Source organism: Hyalella azteca, unplaced genomic scaffold, assembly GCF_000764305.2.
Source record: "Hyalella azteca isolate HAZT.00-mixed unplaced genomic scaffold, Hazt_2.0.2 contig6441, whole genome shotgun sequence".
Classification (NCBI taxonomy): Eukaryota; Metazoa; Arthropoda; class Malacostraca; order Amphipoda; family Hyalellidae; genus Hyalella; species Hyalella azteca.
Window position 1 is genome coordinate 42,950 of NW_025936604.1, and position 20,522 is coordinate 63,471.

Consider the following 20,522-nt stretch of genomic DNA (forward strand, 5'->3'; position numbering starts at 1 on the left):
AAGAGAAAAACATTCTAATTGGTAATAAAAGCTTCCAGGTGAAAAGCCCATACTAGCTATAAAAAAGCTTCGCAGGCGTAATAGGTGACAAGTATGAAAGTAAAGGCAGATCATAAGTAAATTGTCACAAGAAAAAAAACTATATGATATCCAAAGTTAAATTAATATTGAGCAAGAATATGGCTCTTTAAAATGGATTTAGAAGAGTTTATTCTGGAATCATCAGGCAGTTCATTAAAATGTTTTACACAATTACAAACAGTACCATTTTTCTCTATTTCTAAACGGACCGGTGGAAGGTTGAGACGAACGCCTCTGGCATCATGGAAATGATGAGGAACAAGAGAAGCAAAAAAAATTTTCAAAAAGACGCTGATCATGAAAAAGTGCCCTATTCATAAACTGTATAAGCTTAAATTTGTACATGTCGTCGAATTTCAGGATTTTTGACTGTCTATATAATTCATTAGTACGAATCAATGGTGCATAGTTAACATATCGAACCCTAAGGATTGACCGCAGTGTCCTGTTCATCAACGTGATAACCGGCTTTTTTGTACAGAGAGGCACTCCCTATTCATGCCCTAAAACTGGACTTGGTCCAGCAGACTTCCATCGGTTTCTATGGCTTGGAGCTTTGGGTGCAGAAGAAAGTTCGGAAACGTGATTTTAAAATGATTTATGATTTAAGAAACCCGCTGCCACAGCAAAACGCGGAAACAAAGAGCTCGTCCGTGAAGGTAAAATTATTATTATATAATGCGTTATCTCTCTGCGACCATTAATCGGAGCTGTAATTAAATGCTATCTTGAGCTTGCAAATTAGAATTCCCACCGCTCATTTTTTATAGAATGACCAAAAGCAATAGACTGACAAACTATTGCTTGAGATAGACGAACAGATTGATTGAGTACGCTTTGTCTGGGGCAAAAGCTTTGATTGGAAGGCAGAGATTCCTGATTAAATTGCAGCCTCATTATGACTCCAATTTATCTAATATATTCAAAAAGATACTACGCACGAACGATCAACAATGATTAAGCAGTCTCCTCTATATTACGCGTTGGAACTTCACTCATTTTTGGGTACATTTGCGAGGAGTGAGAAATATCAGCGCTGAGGCTGAAAATTTTATGGCGTTCGTAAAATCGCCCAACATTATTGAGCAGAAACTGATAGAGCTGATCTTTTTCATAATTATTTCAATAATGCGAACTCATGAGCATGAAAAGTCGATGGCTGTTTTATTGTACAACGAGTGCATATGTAGTCCTTCGATCGAATTATCTGAATCTTTATCAGTTGATAATACTTGCACTTGTGGTAAATAAATTATTCTGCGCACTTAAAATTATTCTGCGCTTGCTTGCATATTTACTACGCCTTCATTTACTGTATACGCTTATACTCCATATTTGCATAATGCATGCCCATTTACTGCAACTTTGTCTACTGCAGCACCACCTTGCAGCACCACCTTGCAGCACCCACCTTGCAGCACCCACCTTGCAGCACCACCTTGCAGCACCACCTTGCAGCAAACCTTGCACCACCTTGCAGCACCACCTTGCAGCACCACCTTGCAGCACCCACCTTGCAGCACGGCGGTGTGGGTGGGCGGGTGTCCGGACCAGCGGACGAGGGCGGCGGTGGCGAGGCAGAGGAGCGCCGTCAGCGCCCCCCACAGCAGGTGCTCCTGGCCCCCCATCTGCCCCCGCCCCCCAGCAATAACTCAGTCATATAATTACTGTGAAAATTTCTCTAAAACTGTCTGAAGTCACTATCTTCATTAGCGTGATTTTTTTAAGACACGTTTCTATAATTTTGCGTGATAAACATGATATATATTCTAAAACTGCTTGAAGTCACTATCTTCATTAGCGTGATTTTTTAAAACACGTTTCTACAATTTTGCGTGGTAAACATGGTATTAAAAACGGCAATTTATAAAAAATGGTATTGCGGGCTCATCAAACACAATTTAAATAAATGAAGTAATTTTCAGCGACAAATTTCTTGAGTGTCATGGACAAAAGAAAAAGGATGTCATCTTTAGAGTTGAATCATAAGAATTACTAACTTGGACCATCCTAAACCTAGTCGGTCAGCATAGGTATAAACCACTGTACATACACTCGTTGCGACTAGAACGTTGATGTTAATAATTTAAAATGAAATAATCATGGCAATTATTCATTATTTGTTAAATTATTCAGTCTTAAAAGGGTTAATACCAACCGACATGAGGAGCCCCACGACCGTGAGCGCGATGGTCGCCATCGACCCGACGAAGATGGTCGTGGTCACGGCCTGGACGAGTCGTGCCGTGACTGGGGGGGATTGGGGGTCGGGTTCTAGGTTCTCAACCACCCCCAAAAAGGAGGGGTCTTGTCTTAGAACTGCATTTATGTTCTTGGGGTTCTTTGGGGGGCATTGGAGGGAGGTGGGGCGGGAGGGGGCCTCATCAACTCTGATGAAGGGAGGGGAGGGGGCGACGTAAACGGGTGAGATCCCTTCGTATTGGGGGTCTGATTTCAGCATCGCACACTCATTTCTTTACAAACCCTATAAACTAAACAAAAGAATAAGTACTGTTGTGAAGAAATCCAGCTTTTTCTGAATATTTCAAAGTAATGTCTACTTCAGGTATTATAGCGTGAGGTTTGAATGCAATCCTAATGCAGGTTTTCAATGACTGTTCATCTGGTAATAATGTCTACATTCAAGTTGAGGCCAAGGTTGTATGCGAAGCACAAAACCTGCGTATAATATTTGATATCTTCTCAAGTAAATATCTGTTAAAGGGGTGATGTTATGATTATTATACACCAGACAATTCAACAGGGAACGCAAGGAAAAGAAACACAAATATGCGATCAGTTTGCCTCACCAAACGAAACTTTAAACTGAGTCGCTTTGCTATTGACGTAATTGCCGTGTACACATAGGCACCGTGGCACCGTGGCAGCAAGTTTACTTTCGGGGGCACGAATGGTTCGTCACGCAAACTTGCGTGACATTCGAGCAGAATGTGACCCTGAGAATAGCTCTAAAGTTATTAACACTAAAGGAGTCAAATCCAATTTATAAAATGAATCATTCAAAACGCTGTGAGTCTTTTGATCCACTAACATGACATGGTAACATAAATACAGACTTTCATGTGTACTTTACTTTAAAATCCTCGTTCGATTTTCAATATCTTGTACAAATATACATATGATCAATGACTAATATGATTAATCAATGTATCCGAGAATCTTAATTCAGCCCCGCCGGCTGCTCCTGTAGAATTACAATTGCGTGGTCCATGTCACGAACAGACTCCTACTGGCCTGCGTGCGCCTATAGAAACTGTTATTTTCTATCATCATGTGCAGGGCGGTAGGCCTTGTCCTGAATTAGTCTAATAGCAAACCGGTTTTAGCTTCCCTCGCACCGGCGTTTTACCAACGCCATACTGACAATAAATAGCAGCCCTCAATTTTGCCTAGCTCCTCCTTTACAGCCCAACGCAGGACAAGCTCTCTGAAAATAATAGTTCAGTACTCTATTAACATAACTCAAAAGTTAAAATGTCTTATCCGTAATCTAAACCTTAGCAAACCCTAGCTGAGACCTCAAAGGAAAGGCTCTGAAAGAATACATCTTCGAGTGTAACGACCAACTCTTAACCCAAATACCAGCACTCTGAACCATTGAAGACCTGCGCACATTGTCTAGCATTAAAGAACTCATTATTGAGTCCCAGTCTTAGCGTGGAATTTTGCACCCAGTAAATTATGTCTGACATTCAGGCCAGCGCTTGCGCTCCACTTGAGCCAGACAATATAAAACGGGACAGTTCAGCCTGCGCTGACCGCGGTCAACAATACGTGTCACAGTGAACCGCTGCCCTGGATACGCAATAGGAGAACGGCGCCATGACAGCCCCCGGCCGTGACAGTATTGACTCTGAAATGTATCTGTTTCTTTATAAGAGATATTTCATGTTGAATGGATGCGGGATGGCATTTATAAATGTATAAGTACGCAGACACATCGCACGATAATACTCATCCTTGACGGCAACAGCAAAGTTTTTCGATTTTTTTACACATAATTTGACTCTATGGGCCTCGGGTAACATTTTTCTTTATTCCTATGAAAGATTTAGCCTTTTTTTAGGTTTATTATTATTTCCTAATATTTTCGAAAGCCTTTCATCGGAGTTTTCATTAGATCCATCAAATTTTAATAAGGCCACAAATAAACAAAATTCAAATCGGATATAAATATACTTGATCTGTTAGCCTCGCAACGACGGATGAAAATGTTAGTATACATAAAGCATAAGCAACAACGCTTCCGACGCGCCGCGCATCGACCAACGGCAGGCATGCCGGTCAGTGCGGAAGTGGAACTGCCTGCTGACCTGGCATGACCTATGGATTGTTACTTGTACTGTTCGTAGGTCATCATAACCTGGCTGATAGTGACCTGTGGATTGTTACTTGAACTGTTCGTAGGTCATCATAACCTGGCTCATAGTGACCTATGGATTGTTACTTGTACTGTTCGTAGGTCATCATAACCTGGCTCATAGTGACCTGTGGATTGTTACTTGAACTGTTCATAGGTCATCATAACCTGGCTCAGAGTGACCTGTGGATTTTTACTTGTAATATGAAGAATATGAAGTGTAATATGAAGAATAGAAGTGTCGGCATTGAAGAAGATAGGCTCATGGCCTGTTGCCGATTCATGAATTTTTCGTGACTTGATCATTACTTGGCTCGTAGTTGCATGTGTCATGTAACACCAGGTTTGTACTTGCGATGTAAAGAAATAACATCACAATTGCGTGATTTTCATTCTTAATAAGACTAAGCAAGAATTGACCAAAGCAAAGGAAGTAGTATTACAATAACTTGAATACGTGACATTGGGATACATTGTAGAGCAGAACTGCGCTTTTATAAACTGATCGAGGAAATTTTGAAGTACGAATGTTCAGGGTCAGACGCAGGAGGGCTGATCAGCATAGTTGGTATTGCCTCTATGCAGGTACATGAATGAATGCAATGAAGAAGTGACAGTAATGCAATGATAACGTAACGCATTGCGGGTATTGATCTTTGAGGTAAGGATTTGCGAGCGCGTGTGACAGCGCTGGTCACAGTCACGCAGCCGACATAATAACCTTGCTGAACTTTCCTAATGTGAGTAATAAGCTAAGAGCTTCATGCATGACGTTTGGTGATTCCTTCATATGTTCCTTCAAGATTACATTTTATGCAGCATGCTGCAAAATTTGCGTCTATGTCTTACGATGAAATGAATTTTAAGTGGATAAAAGTTTAACTTTGGGGATGAACTGGAAAAATGAGAATAGATGGCAGAAAATAGAGACATTTTCATAATAAAGGCTCACAATTCATACAAATTATGCGAATTAACCAACAATGCTATGCATATATAAAAGTGTCTCGCTGTAACAATTTATGGCGAACAACCAATATATTCCCAGAAAACATCGGTTGTACGAGGATTGATAATAACATTTTGCTTAACCCTATCTGCTTCAAGTGAACATCACGCGGACCTGAGTTACGATGTTAAATGACGCAGAATGGAGCAACTGGTGGAGAATGTATCGTAGACTAACTGTCCCTGACCGCAGTTGGACAAAATTTATTACAAAAACAAAAGTCAATACAAAGAATATGGAGAAGCAGTCGTACAGCTTTATGTCTCAAGTCAACATCGAAGTTAGTTTGCCAGAGGTTGTGAATGCATTTAAAACTGTTTCAACAAGGACAATTTTAGATATCTTTGAAACCCTGCATTTGTCGCTATTAACCGTAATAAGGCATCGCATTAGGGATTTTTTTCAAATAATCAATCATTTTTCCACTGATGTAAACATTACATAGAGATGTATTCTCATCTATTCAATATTCAGGTCGATCGGTCAAAAAAGTTTTCTCAGCAGCATTTAGCTGACAATTTTTCAGCCTGTAATTGTTACTGCATGAGAGTGGGACTGACAATCAAGGCATCACGCGGTGACAATCAGGGGTGAGCGCAATGTCAATCAGTGCATTGCAGTAGCAATCACACAGCAGGGCATGAGCGGCAGGCAAGAGACCTCACTAGAAAAATTTAACAGCAAAGTTTATAATGAAAAATATATGAACAAAATTTCATTCATTCGGCAGGGTACGGGAATTGTCTCGTGTAATGGACAAATTAATTCCCATTGTTTATTTAATTTTTTTCTCCTGTTTAGCTATAACTATTTATTAAGTTTTGATTAATTATTTTTATCTTCCAAAATCTCACGAACGACAAATTATTCAATTAATTACCCTCAAGAGTAAATCATTGTGTGAAATAAGTAATAATAATCACTGGTAAAGTTAGTAATAATTATATTACCCAGGGGGCCCAATTACGCAACAAAATTCCCGTAAACAGATCCCTAGGCTAGGTCCATGTCATGTAGACTAAGAATAAATGTCAATTTTGAAACGTCACTCATTTTAAATTGCAAAGAAAACAATATTGAATTCATAGTTATTTTCTGAATTAATCATTATAAATAGATTTGGTTGAATCTTGATAGTTAACATTAATCAAATCATTGTAAAACCTCTTGTCATTTGATGGATTACAGAGAAATTGTTAGGGTAAAATTTGATAAAGATTAGAATTTATTTTCTCATAATTTCAATGCTTGGTGTAACTCAGCCGTAGTGGCTCCATTTAAGACAAACAAAGGATATATTTTCTCTATAATGGCTTTCAGGTGCCGAAATATCAAATCGTTTTAGGGCGTAAAACTATGACGTTTTATTTTAGTACATAAGCATTATAACTTCATGCGCAAACATTATATCTTCATACACAAACATTATATCTTAATACACAAACATTATATCATAATTCACAAACATTATATCTTCATACACAAACATTATATCTTTATACGCAAACATTATATCTTCACACGTAAACAATGTATCTTCATACTCAAACATATCTTCATACTCAAACATATATCTTCATACGCAAACATATATCTTCATCACAAACATTATATCTTCACACGTAAACAATGTATCTTCATACTCAAACATATCTTCATACGCAAACATATATCTTCATACACAAACATTATATCTTCATACCCAAATATTATATCTTGATATCTTATATCTTAATACGCAAAATCAAAGCCCTAACACGTCATTCATGACACATTTAGCAAGATAATTAATTGCCGAAATCTCGTTTGTTGCTTCATGTCTCCCGCGTGGCCACATTTGGCTCCAACCGGTCCCACGAAATTCGTAGGCTCGCTCGCTTCCTCGCTTCTCTTCCATCCTTGCGAAGCTGTTGTTTTTCCACCATACATATGGTACTATTCATTCAAGTACCACATAATTCTTGCCTTACTTTTTGGTTATGAGCTCAGTTGCATATCAAAATACGTTTTTTATTAATCAAAATACGTCTCTTGCTGATTGCAAATAAACAAGATTCTCGAGCGCATTCAAGCTCATTGTCATTTACTCATGTTTCTTCACAAAGTTATAACTTATAAAAAGTTTTCCCAAACTCTACGTGGACAAACTATTTTCACCGTAGTGCTCCTGAATTTTTAAGGCAATAGTACTGATCATTTTTCAGTGTCATGGTTGACAGCGAGAGCGAACGCTCTACCACGCCCGACGTCCGAACGCTCACTGACTTCCGTCTGTTGAGCCATCAGTAGCTCGTGCCTGCCGACCAAATGAAATAATAATGATGTTCTGAATAACTCCCTACGTACGATAACGATAATGAGCAATATTTCGATTATAACTCTATTTAGAGGAACTCGTCGAGGATTTTCAGGGAGTCAAACGAAGTCCTTTTATTTGCCTAATAAATTCACGTATGATTTTAATTATTTCTTGTAAATATTTCCTAAAGTAAAGTATTAGTTCGATATATTGATATATTTTGCAACAGTTTCAAATGAATTATATAACATACTAATTGTACGCTTTAGGTTTTTCCATGTCATCAGTTGTGTCGGGCCTAGTCTGGTGCCTGTGCAACTTATCCACTATCAAAAATATTAGTAGCACTAGTATTAGTAATAGCAGCTGTATAGGCGTTGATTATGTATAGACTTAGTCCAACCTGTCACCGATTTTAGGCATCGCACAATTTTTACAGCTGGCAGGGGCTTCGGTCCCGCAACACACTGCTAGAATTTTGCTCTTTCTAAGCACATGGTCATCTCGCCGATTTTGACCAGAACGTTTACTGCTAGCTGTGACGAAGCCAGCAACTCACTGCTCAGATCTTGGAACCCTAAACTTTAATCACTCGGCGACCATGCCGGGTACATTTTAGCATTAATGCCAGAGCTTCAACTGTATTGATTATACCTTTCAAACTTTTGTCTGCTTGTTCACGTACTTTTGTCTGAAGCGTGAACGTTCTAGTTATTAGTCTTGAGGAAATCATGGGTGAACTTGCAGCATAAAAATTTGATTATGAGACGCCAATGCATTGAAAGCCAAAAGACCCAATTGCACTTGATTTTACTGGAACCTCAGATTTAATTTTTCTGGCAAGAAAATATATATATTTTTTGCAAACGGGTTATTTTTCCTTTTTTTAAACACAAGTCAAATCCTAGACTTTTTTTTCCTTATTGTTGGCACAAAATGAATTGGCCGAGTTATTATTCTTCATCGCAGTTAGCGATGGATGTCGCTTACGCCACTTCGCGGTACATTGCACATGAATTATTCTAGTGAACCCTTGTTATAGCGGTTTCAGCGTTTATTAGGCCGTAGGCCTGTCGCCGATTCTTAACATCGCAGAACATTCACAGCATTTTGCGGTCTCGAACTCGCAACTCACTGCTACAATTCTGCATTGCTTAACCGCCCGGCCTCCTCGCCGATTCTGACCAGAAACTGGCGCACAGAGCTGGGATCGAACCCGCACCTCTCTGCGCTAATCTTGGTACTCTGAACTTTAACCACTGGGCCACCCTGCCCATAAGAAACATCAGTTGGAAAAATGATCAATTTATGAGTATTAATAATTTCTTGAAGTTGTGGTGTCACTTTTTTGACGAAGAAGTTTTGAAAAAACTACATAAAGTGTGAGTTACAATATACATGTCTCGATTATAAACTAAACCTGAACAGAACTCAGGCATTCCATAATAGTTTGCAAAACATTCTCCGCTCGCGGACTTTATTCCAAACGTTGGAGGGGCTAAGCAGGCCTACCAGAACATGCTAAAGCTTTTAGACTGAACGTCGGTTCATCTTTCCACATGATTCAATTGTCAAGGAATATTTTCGCTTGTTCATATATCTGACCTTCTGTACGCTGCCATTCGCAAATAACTAATGTCTCTGATTTTGGTGTCAGTTCTTATGTATTTAGTACCATCATACTATTTTACATACGCATGGATAAGTTACGTGAAGCAACAACGAATAAAACGCTTTTTTCCGATTTTTAAAATGTTGTTGGAGACTGCAAATTACTTCCGCCAAATACGCATGTCCATCATCATATCTTCGCACAACTTTGGAGACAAGTGCTAAAATTCTATTATATGATGATTCTAATGAGATCTAAAAAAGCTAAGCAGGCCTACCAGAACATGCTAAAGCTTTTAGACTGATCGGACCGTAAGGTCCATCTTTCCACATGATTTAATTATCAAGGAATATTTTCGCTTCTTCATATATCTGACCTTCGCCACGCTGCCATTTGCAAATAACTGATGTCTCTGATTTTGCTATCAGTTCTTATGTATTTAGTAACATCATACTATTTTGCATACGCATGGATAAGTTACGTGAGGCAACAACGAATAAAATGCTTGATTTTTCCGATTTTAAAAATGTTGTTGGACACTGCAAATTGCTTCCGCCAAATACGCATGTTCATCATATCTTCGCATAACTTGAGACGAGTGCTAAATTCTATTATATGATGATTCTGATGAGATCTAAAAAAACTCTTCATATTTATTATTAATAGGGATATAATACAATGGGCAAGTAAAACATATGGGAATTTCGTAGCATATTCGGACTTTTTGCAACAGTTTTTTTATAGATCTTCAAGATGAGTCAAAGAAAGGACGAGTTCATGAGTCGCGTCAACCGACCTCCTGATGATCACTGAGCAACCGAGCCACATGCAGGGCCAGCCGTCGAAGCGAAGGGCGGCTACAAGTGAAATATTCAAGAAATTTAGCAATTTCTTTGCTTCTTATTGGTGATTAACATTAATCGGTCTGCATATTCTCAGAAACTGGAGACATGTCAGTGTGATTAGGCCAGGTTTTATTCTCTATGTCAGGATCCTCATGTAATAATTTTTCGATTTTTTAGTCCTGAGCGAGTGGACTGGTGAATTATTGCTCTTCGTTCGCAGGAAAATGAGCACTTTTTTCATTCTCCGAGAAATTTAAATTACGAAGGTCATTTCCTGCTAGAACGTGATCCGTCGCATCTGAACTTGGACAACTCAAGTATTTTCTGCAAAGTTCATTGTCGTTTTCAAGCGCTTCCGGCGAGGAGTATTCATACTGAGAATCTTACTGTAAATTCCAAGAATCATGTGAGTTTCCAAGCACTGCAGTGAAATTAGTTTCCGGTTCATAAAATAAGTTCCTGATATCACTACCACTTGAACTCGACTCTTGGCTCTCCTCGCTAATGTCGCCATCGGAGTCCCTTGAGTAAAACTTCTGTTCATCAGCATCAAGAGGTGCGGCTAAACAAAACGCTTCATCTAAATCGCATTTACCAGATAGAGCTCGGCGTACGGAGCCCACTCCTAAGTCATGGAGTTCGACCGTAGATAAATGAAGGTAATGCCGTAGTTGTTCATCAGGAAAACTTTCATTATTTATCTCCCACTGTTCGTAACCAAGAAGTTCTCTTCGATATTCGGCAGATGCAGCTAAAATTGCGTCCACACTTAATTTTTCCTAACCGGTACCAATGTCTTCACGGAAATTGATATTCACCGGGACATTTATTTACTGAAGTTCGTCAATTGCAAAAATATTTTTTGACTTAGTAGTCTCTTGAAGAAGCGTTTTCTCAGCTGCTAGAATAATACTTATGGCAGATCCTCGATAAAATTCACAAGCAACGAACAATAACTCAGCAATTTATTCGGCAGCGTTGCACTCAGAAACAAACGCCGCTGCCGCCTCCCTCAACACTCGTGCCGACCGTAAAGTGAACGCAGCTTTCAAAAGGTGAATTTCCATCTGCACCTCCATTGCTGTCTCGCCTGACGATCCGTTGAAATCAATTAAACATTTTTGGTCTCGCGATAAATATACAAGGTGACGAACCAGTGGTTCATGAGCAAAGCAGGTTCCGATTGAAGAGAATAATTAACTTCTTAAGTTAATCGATTGTTGGAAATTGTTGTCTATGAGAAACTGGAATAAATATGTCACTAATTCTTTGATTGAATCAAGGCAACCATTATTTTAACACTAATTCTGCCACAGCATCAGATCGAGTAAAATTTCTGAAGAAAAGAGGACATTGTTCGAGTAATCCTGCGATGAAAAATTGCATTTATTCGTTGAATTGTTCTGCCTGGCTTGTAAAGATATGCTTATGAACTTAGAAATCAATTAAGAAAGTTGTTACGGGCTCGCAGTTCGAGGGACAGTGGCACAAACTTTCAGTATCGGACGAGCAATTTCGAGAACATGAAGCGATGATTCTTCTCTGACATTAATTGCATTGAAAAATGTGACAAAGGAATCAAAATAATCCTTTTTAAATTTTTCTTGACTGGCTGCTAGAGACGTGGATATTATGCACGAGAAGCGACGAACAAAGCTTCGAGCTAAGTCATGGTTTTCTTCTTCATTTACTCGATTCATAATTGGGACAATCATCAAGGATACAATATCATAAGCTGCCATTATTGTTTCGTGAGTGCAGTAGATTGGTACTAAGTAGTAGATGATATTTACGACAAGATTTCTGTACACTTCAACATCATACGCCAAGGCTTTCTGAGCAAGTTACGACAGGAACACCGCTTGTCCGACCTGAAGCAGCAACATCTGTAGGCTCCGAATCTCGACTTCGCTGAAATTTTTCCAGCACAATATCAACGCTTAAAGTAGATTTTCCAAGGCTGTGAGGTGCTTTTCGTTGGGAAGTGACGATGAGCTCAGGAGCATGACGAGCTACACGGCTTTGTCTACAACAATCTTCAGGTTTTCAGCGCTCGGTTCTGCTATACTCCTGATAATTCCAATCGTTTTCGTTATGATATCAATATCGTCCATCCTCGCATCCTAGTGATTCTTGGGCTAGTGAATAGAAACCACAGTTAGCTCAAACGATTTTCAATGTACTAATACGAAAACTGAAACAAATTCGCCAGAATTCTTGGTGGTTTCTTGCAAGGACAGAAAAAATGCCGGCAACTGCGTGTTCGACGGTGATGAAAACTCCATGAATTTCAGGGTGAATAGAGTTTAGGAACATTGCATGACCAACCGCCCTATATGCTTTATCAAAAGTGGACAGAGTATTATAAGAGTTGTAACTAAGATACAACGGCTATTGTTTTCCTGTTGTAATTTATCGCCTTCATTTGAATAATGCAGACAAGGCGCTGTTTGCAATAGATTAAGAATGATATTCGATATTACTTGTAATCTAAATCCAGTTTATAATGTCTAAAACAAATTAATATGGAAGGAGAAATCAGTGAGTAATATTTGTTCGATTTTTTAGTCCTGAGCGAGTGATTTCTTAGTTAATTTAATGAGACTTGAGGTCGATTAACTGAATTTTGTTGCAATGAGATTTCTTTTAGTAAATTAAAACTAACTTTTGAAGTCCAAATATCAACTTCCATTCTACAGTTTATTCAAAATCAGCATTCTGCTGAATATGATTCAATGGTGTTCATGATTCAGTGAATTCTTGCGCAAACGATTAAGTTGACACAGACCAGCAGCCAGGTAGTGGGAATGATTTGAACTGGCAATTATGCAATACAATTCATGTGTCAATATTTGAACCAATATTAATAACAAATCAATCGTTAACATGAAACTTTTTAAATCAAATCTAAGACATATTCCATATACGAGTGAACCTTTCGACCGGTAATTTCACCAGCGATATAAGTGTTTCATTACGTTGTATTGCAGTTTGGCAATGATCGATATTCGATTGCATCCACATGAAAATCCGAATATGAAAAAATTGCATTCGAGGTCAATAAAAGTTATAAGCCGGAGAAATTTGTAATTTGAATTCATAAATTTAGGTTTCTGCATTTTCAATTGTGTTGTAATTTGAAATACTTTAGTACTAAATTTGATGGATATCCACCGTTATATCCACCGTTGTTTTCAAGTTGATTGTTTAAAATTTATTCCACTGAATTTCCACAACCATATCTTACCGGAAATGAATGATAATGAAGCGTCATCATATCATTCCATAAGGTGTTTCATTATCTGTACATTTGTGACGTATATTTTGTCGCGCCCAACGATACATAAATTCCAGAGATCAGCTTCAGCAGGAAGCAATTGGCGGACCGTCCACGATATTTCATTCCTAAGGCGTACTTTCAATGTCAGATTATTGATTACTGTTTAGTTATGATTGTTATTTATTGGATCATTATTATCACTTGCTTTAGCACCGCGGCCAAACGAACAAAAGAACTCGAAGCTCAGGTTTAGTGCAGGAAATTCACCCAAAATATTTTGTGTCCCGTGAGATCCACATGCAGCGTCGGTATGCTTCGTACGTAGGCATTTCTTTGTTGAATCTTCATCTCGTCGCGATAGTTTTTGTTAGGGAGCCCGTAGTCCTATGTTTGGCCTGTAACACGCATTAATTGATTTTTAACAGCATTAATTGGTTGACTTCTGCAATAATGAAAAGCTTCAGTAGCTCCTTGCAAAAGAGGCGTAGGTAATCTTCGCAAATGTAATCATCAGTCACATATTCCGAACTTACTCTTGGTTATGAATATTTTCATGTGCAGTTAATGCTAAAATTTAAACTCTGCCTCTAAGATTCATCGCAACTAAACTGAAATATAAAAGCATAGGCGTCGGCGTTGGCTTGGCCTCTAGTGGCAGCTATACGTTAGCTCACACGTCAGTTTTGAATAGAGCTCATCAAAAGACAAGTCCCAGATCTCCAAGAGACAAGTCAACAGCATTGTAAGATTCGGTGACAAGCCAACACGGCCTATTATTCAACACCGATAATGTTATGTTATGTAATGTCATGATCTCACCGCGCGGTTGTGGGCACCCACGTAGTGGAGTGGTCCAGGGAGGGAGGCCTCGTGGCACGGGGGGCGGATCTGGCCACGATGATTCGCTCACTTATCAATATGCCGCAACTTACAAGGATCCCCACGCCCAGCACCAGGAACAGCACGAACGTCTAACACAAGACGAAATAGTTGTTTAATATAATAATAATAATCAAACATTGATTAAAGGAAAATCAGATCGGATTTTCCGTAATCCGAAAAAACATTAAAAAGCATTATCAAAATTTTCATTTTAATGCGGAATAGAATATAAAATATTTTTACTTGACCCGGAATAGTTCATTCTAACACAGATAAAATGTTAGTAAATAGAATAGATATTCAACTTAGTGTCGGCTGTATAGTATTCATCTAATCGTACGCCTCGCTACACATAACGACAATCGTGACTGCGTCATCAGTGTCAACAGAAGAGCTTGAATAAGATTTGGACTTATAAAAAGTACGAAATTGTAACTTCTTACCACAGGTAGAGATAACATATCACATTAGAGTTATAGAATATTGCAGTTACACAAATCATATTTGGAATCACATTTCATATATGGAACAATACATCCCATTCAAAATCACTTAATTATCACTTATGGAATCACACAGCACATTTTTAAATCTCACATCACATTAGGAATCACACATCACATTTGTTATGACACATCACCTTTGAAATCACACATCACATTAGGAATCACACATCACATTTGTTATGAATTTGTTATGCCACATCACATTTGTTATGCCACATCACGTTTGTTATGCCACATCACATTTGTAATGCCACATCACATTTGTTATGACACATCACATTTGTTATCCCACATCACATTTGTTATGACACATCACATTTGTTATGCCACATCACATTTGTTATGCCACATCACATTTGTTATGCCACATCACATTTGTTATGCCACATCACATTTGTAATCACACATCACATTTGCGATGCCACATCACATTTGTAATCCCACGTCACATTTGTAATCCCACATCACCTCAGTGAGGCCAGGGGACGGGTAGATGTCAGACGGGGGCTGCACCAGCTCACGATTCCATTTGTTCAGCAGCCGCCCCATCTGGCCGCTCTCACGCATCCTGCTCAGACTGGGTCACCTTCTAATAAGTTAGTGTGAACGAATATGCAGATAATATGTGTTTATATTAATATAGGTTAATATTTAAAACATGCACTGGTGAGGGATGGATTAATATTTGATATGAGTATCCGATGTGAAGTGTGGACTCTGATGAGAAGTGGCAGGTTTTATCAGGTGAAAAATGGTGCGTGGTTAGTTGAGACTTAAAAGTTAACTAATTTCAGAGTGTTCTCAAATGGTATTTATGGGAAAGCTTTGAATAAACCTACACGTGGTTGAAGAGTTCCAGGTAAGGCGAGTTCTTGGGCACAGAAAAGGCAGCCGGGGAATTGAAAAAATACTTGCCAGTGTGGATGATTTTGAACGCGTCTTCTTTTGGCATCATGTGCATCGCTACAGCCATTGTTTCTTCAGCCACTAAGAGGGCGTGTTTACCTGCAGCGCAAACGACATAATTTAATACGGTTCTCAGTATTAAACAGCCAATATAAACGGTTTCATTACAAAAGAGTGGATGAGTGGATTAAAATCATCATTTTCCCTTATATTATAATTACTGCCGGCATCGCACTTCTGGAAAGAGCCTTCTGATTCGAAGGAGCCTAGCTAAGCCATGGCAGTTCTTGCAAATAAATATCCATTAATGACGAAGGGAGTATTTAATGTTATCATAAATAAGAAACGGCCATCATAAAAATGTTCAAGTGCGATAATTGGCCGAATCATATCGGTTAGTAAACAAATTTACAAAAGCAGATAAAGATTAACCCGCATGTAGCTAGTCCGACAAGTGAGCTCGTCCTTTCATTAATGTCTGGATTTAGGATTGACCACAAGATATAAAATAAAGGCATTATTGAAATGAATTCTTAACAGAAGCGGCAGCTAACGACCAAGGCAAACCTTCGCTAGGCTTCGCTTAGATCACGTTAGCTTTGACTATTTGCGTCACTAGGCTCTGAAAACTATAAATTGATTGAACTCCTAGTTTTAATCGCGACACATAATAAACTTCCGCTAAGGATTTTTGAATACCTGAATTTATTACGATCAAATTATTTTTTGAGTTGAGAACATACCCTGCAACACGAGAGCGACAGCAGCGTCCATTGCAACGGGCCTATTTTTGGCTGGGTCACTCATGACGTGCTTATCCCAGACTTTCTTCAAGGTAGATCCTTCTGGGGCGAGCTGCGACGATTAAAAATATTTATAATAGTCTTTAATTCTAAGTTCATGGATTTTTGTCACTGATGACTCAAAAGGGAGATTCCGGGAACTTATTTTGAAATTGCCTCTTGAAGTTTATGTGAAATTATGCCACCTTGCAATCGAAAATGAAAATAAACTAGAATACAAGTGTTAGAAAACGTAAAAAAAATTTGTGCTAAACACATGACAAACAATACTTTTATTCGTTAAGAAATTTCAGAACACAACTTCATCATCGGTCTCATGGTTATTCTAAATGGCACCCAATGTCGACAGACCGAAACCCAAGTGGCACCCAATATCGACAGACCGCCAGGTAATCGCTGAGCGCGCGGTTCTGCACAATCACGAGGTTCCAGTCTGGCCTGAGCAGGAGAGACTCAAAGTCAGTGAAGGGGAGCGTTGGCCTCACAGTTGTGAGCAGGGCGATCAGCACCGCTGAGTAGCTCGTGAACAACAGAACTGATGTCCAGTACACGAAAAACCAGAGCAGACGTTCCGAAGACGTCTCCGGGTTCAGTGTGCCAGCTGTGGGTGACGAAGTGCCAAATTATATATGTAAAAAATTGCCAAGATGGTAAAGGTCGTTCAATGGTCTTAGGATGCTATGCTGCATGTTTGGTATGTTTAATACGTTTTAAGTTCTGTTGTTTTGGTGAAAAATATTGATTAAGAAGCTGTGATGTATTCTACATTAAAATTTCCTATGATATTCACTTAGAAAATATTTCCCTCACACTGCTGGACGAGGCTGGCGAAAGCGTCGAAAAACACGTCAGAGGAAGAGACGACCTCATTCGTGAGGTGAGCTCTGGCGGCAACGACGTGCAACAGGCGGGCGCTGAGAGCTGTGAAATGAACAATATTCACTTTTATGTGTGTACGGCTGTGCGGTGTTTACGCCAGTGTGCTGTGTACACTTATTCACAATTCCTGTGTGTGCACGACGTATGACTAAGGAATTTCGCAAACATTAGCAAAATGTTTGCTTGAAGCCAGATTTTCCAAAATTATATTGACGTAATGACGTCAATTCACAACGAGACTAAAATTCTTGACACAACGGACGAAAAGCAAAAAATTGTTTTGATTTGAGTCAGTAGCCGATAACTATAAATAGCCATCTGCTGAAGAAATATACGTGAACGAAGATTATAGTTCTGATTTACCGACGACGAATATAAAGCCCAGAACGCAGGTCCAGAGGATGGCGTTGAACGGCTCGGCGTACAAGTTCCAACTCGCCTCGACGTCAGGCTGGCGCAGGTAGATCCGGTTTCTATTCATGTCAACACTTTAACAACTCTTATATGAGCGTAAGAACAGACGTTAAATCGAATAAATCCCTTATAATAACAAGCATTCATTGTCTTTCGACATCATTGATTATCTTTGGATTCAACTTCTTATTTAAAATGTATATTCGAATATTCTTCCTTTCAGCATCGTATTTGGAATAAATCAAAAACAATGACATCACATGACACTAATTCTAGAAATGCATATGAAAACTCGGTCGCATCATTTGAATCAAGCAGAAAAATCACACTGAAGACATAATAAATAACGGTATTACAAATAAATAAAGGAGAAGTAATTAATACGTAAGTAAGCCTAGCAAGCAATTTCATCCACGTTTAAATGAAAACAGATATTAAAGGAGCCGATGGCAGTCTCATGACGTAATCTTCTAACAATAAATCCAACTCACTGCGCTACTTTGGTGGGTATGGTGTAGTGACTCACTGGTCGATGGCCGATTGCCTTAAGCCTTTAAGGTATTGTTGCTACGGCATAAAATGCTACTCACGCCGGAACTTTGGTGGGTATGGTGTAGTCGATGGCAAGTGGCCTAAAAGTGGTGTTGCTGGGGCGCAAAATGAAATGCTACCCACTGCTGAACTTTGGTGGGTATGGTGTAGTTATTGGCAAGTTGCCTGAAAGTGGTGTTACTAAGGCGTAAAATGCTACTCACTGCAGAACTTTCGTGGGTATGGTGTAGTCGATGGCCCGTTGCCTGAAGGTTGTGATGCGCAGGGGAGCGATGCCCACGTGGGCTCTGGAGGCCTGCAGCTCCCCCACCATGCCGTTCCAGGTGACCTGGTCAGGCTGGAGCACCCCGAAGAGGGTTTTGCGCACCTTATACCTGCGCATAAGTGTCAATAGGTACATCAATACGAGCAGCACGGAAGAGTACGCTCAAACCTAATCAATATGCGGTAATTCTGGTTGTTTGGTTAAGGAAAATGTAAAACTAGTTCGTAATTCTTGTATCCTATACCTATACGTATGGCTTGGTAATCCATTTCTGACAACCGTGATCAAAACACGAGTGTCTTCGAGCCATTTTGGAACAAGGCTCCTTGACCTTTCGGATATGCAACTATAAACGTAATGTATGAGAGCTTCATAATTCCTGAAAATACATACACGCAACCTCATCAAAAAGGATGCAGACTGGCTACGAATACAAGTATTGTCATACGCAACTACCATGACTGTGATTTCATGATATAATCTAGAAAACTGAAAAAAAATCATGAGGATAGAGTGGGAACCAGTCTAGCAGTGTTATAATATTTACTAATATGAGCGTTGAAAATCAAGCCATGCTTAGGATGGCGCTGAGTCGAGTCGTCGCAGAAGTTTAACAACTACCTCCGTGTTTCGAAACTAAAACTCGCATCTCAAATATTGATAACCTTAACCACTCGGCAAGCCCGTGTCGGCCACTCCGATGAATAAATCGCTCTGTACAAAGGTGGCCATTTGCACTCTAGCAATGTATAAAATAATTCGAACAGAATAAAGAAGCCTTCAAGTTTCAAACATAGGAACAGTTCGACAGATTCCACGTACGTGAAGTTGAGGCGCTGTTGCATTACGTGCCAGAGGTCCACGGAGTAGCCACGCAAGAAGTTCTGCGTGGTCACATTGTGGTTGATCTCGGTGTCACCCGGCAACTGGCTCAGACAAATACGTTCATGTAGGTATTTCACTCACGCACATACAACGTAATTTCATGTGATCATTTGTTTGGTACAAACAATGCATCTAATTCCGTCTTCTGTGACCACACTGCAGACCATGACTTACTTCAACGTGGTATATTTGACAATAAATATGTGATCTTAATAATACTGTTGCCTGGAGGATTTTCTCGTGTCCAGTAATTGCTTATTGTTAAGGAGCTTTCAGTCGGAAATTCTTGCGGTCTCTGTCAATTTTTTCTCTCGATACAGTTCTGAATTAACCGAATTAGCCATCTCGATCACTACCGCAAAGCTGTCTAATCGTTTCTTATGCATTAATTATTTTCGTGATTTATGATGTGAGTTTTCCAGTGACCTCATCGCCAGTGGTGACGAGGAAGAAGAAGCCACCCAGGTCGCGTCGTCTGTCGTATTTGTAGCCCACGTCGTAGAATCGCATGCCGGTCTGTGGTCGCCATTCTGCCACGTCAAGCTTACGGAATGAGAAGCCGTCGCCAGGAGTCCAGGCCTCGAACAACTGGAACTTCCCTCCGGCCTGAGGCTGGCAGAACACCACCTGTAGAAAATTCGTAAGTCTATATTCTTCCTCGTGGCCATGTTCTTACTATTCATCTTAAACAATTCTGCTCCGTCATCAAGTTATTGTCTTAATTTCATTTTTTTTAAGTTCTCCTCGAAAACCAAGCCTAGTAGATGACCATTTGTCAACTCCTGATTAAATCCTGTATCAGGAGTTGATTCAAATGTTCACTACGTATTGGTACGCATGTGTACCGTTAGATACTTTGTTTATGTAGAAAAATTGTAGATGCTGGTATACATGTGGTCCATCACCGTTTTTTGTCTTGCATC

At 39.4% G+C, this 20,522-nt stretch overlaps 1 protein-coding gene across 1 annotated transcript; it reads right to left on the reverse strand.

The window, feature by feature from the left end:
* Window positions 1-208: 208 nt before the first annotated feature.
* Window positions 209-19,586, reverse strand: LOC125178006 (glutamate receptor ionotropic, kainate glr-3-like). The gene is made up of 12 exons (XM_047880837.1): window positions 19,537-19,586; window positions 18,653-18,823; window positions 17,847-17,956; window positions 17,415-17,525; window positions 16,988-17,205; window positions 16,545-16,656; window positions 15,735-15,900; window positions 15,364-15,472; window positions 14,327-14,478; window positions 2,240-2,471; window positions 1,493-1,709; window positions 209-213 (listed from the first exon to the last, which is right to left on the reverse strand). Exons 1-12 carry the CDS (start codon window positions 19,557-19,559, stop codon window positions 209-211), a joined length of 1,626 nt encoding a protein of 541 aa, XP_047736793.1. The 5' UTR covers window positions 19,560-19,586.
* Window positions 19,587-20,522: the final 936 nt, after the last annotated feature.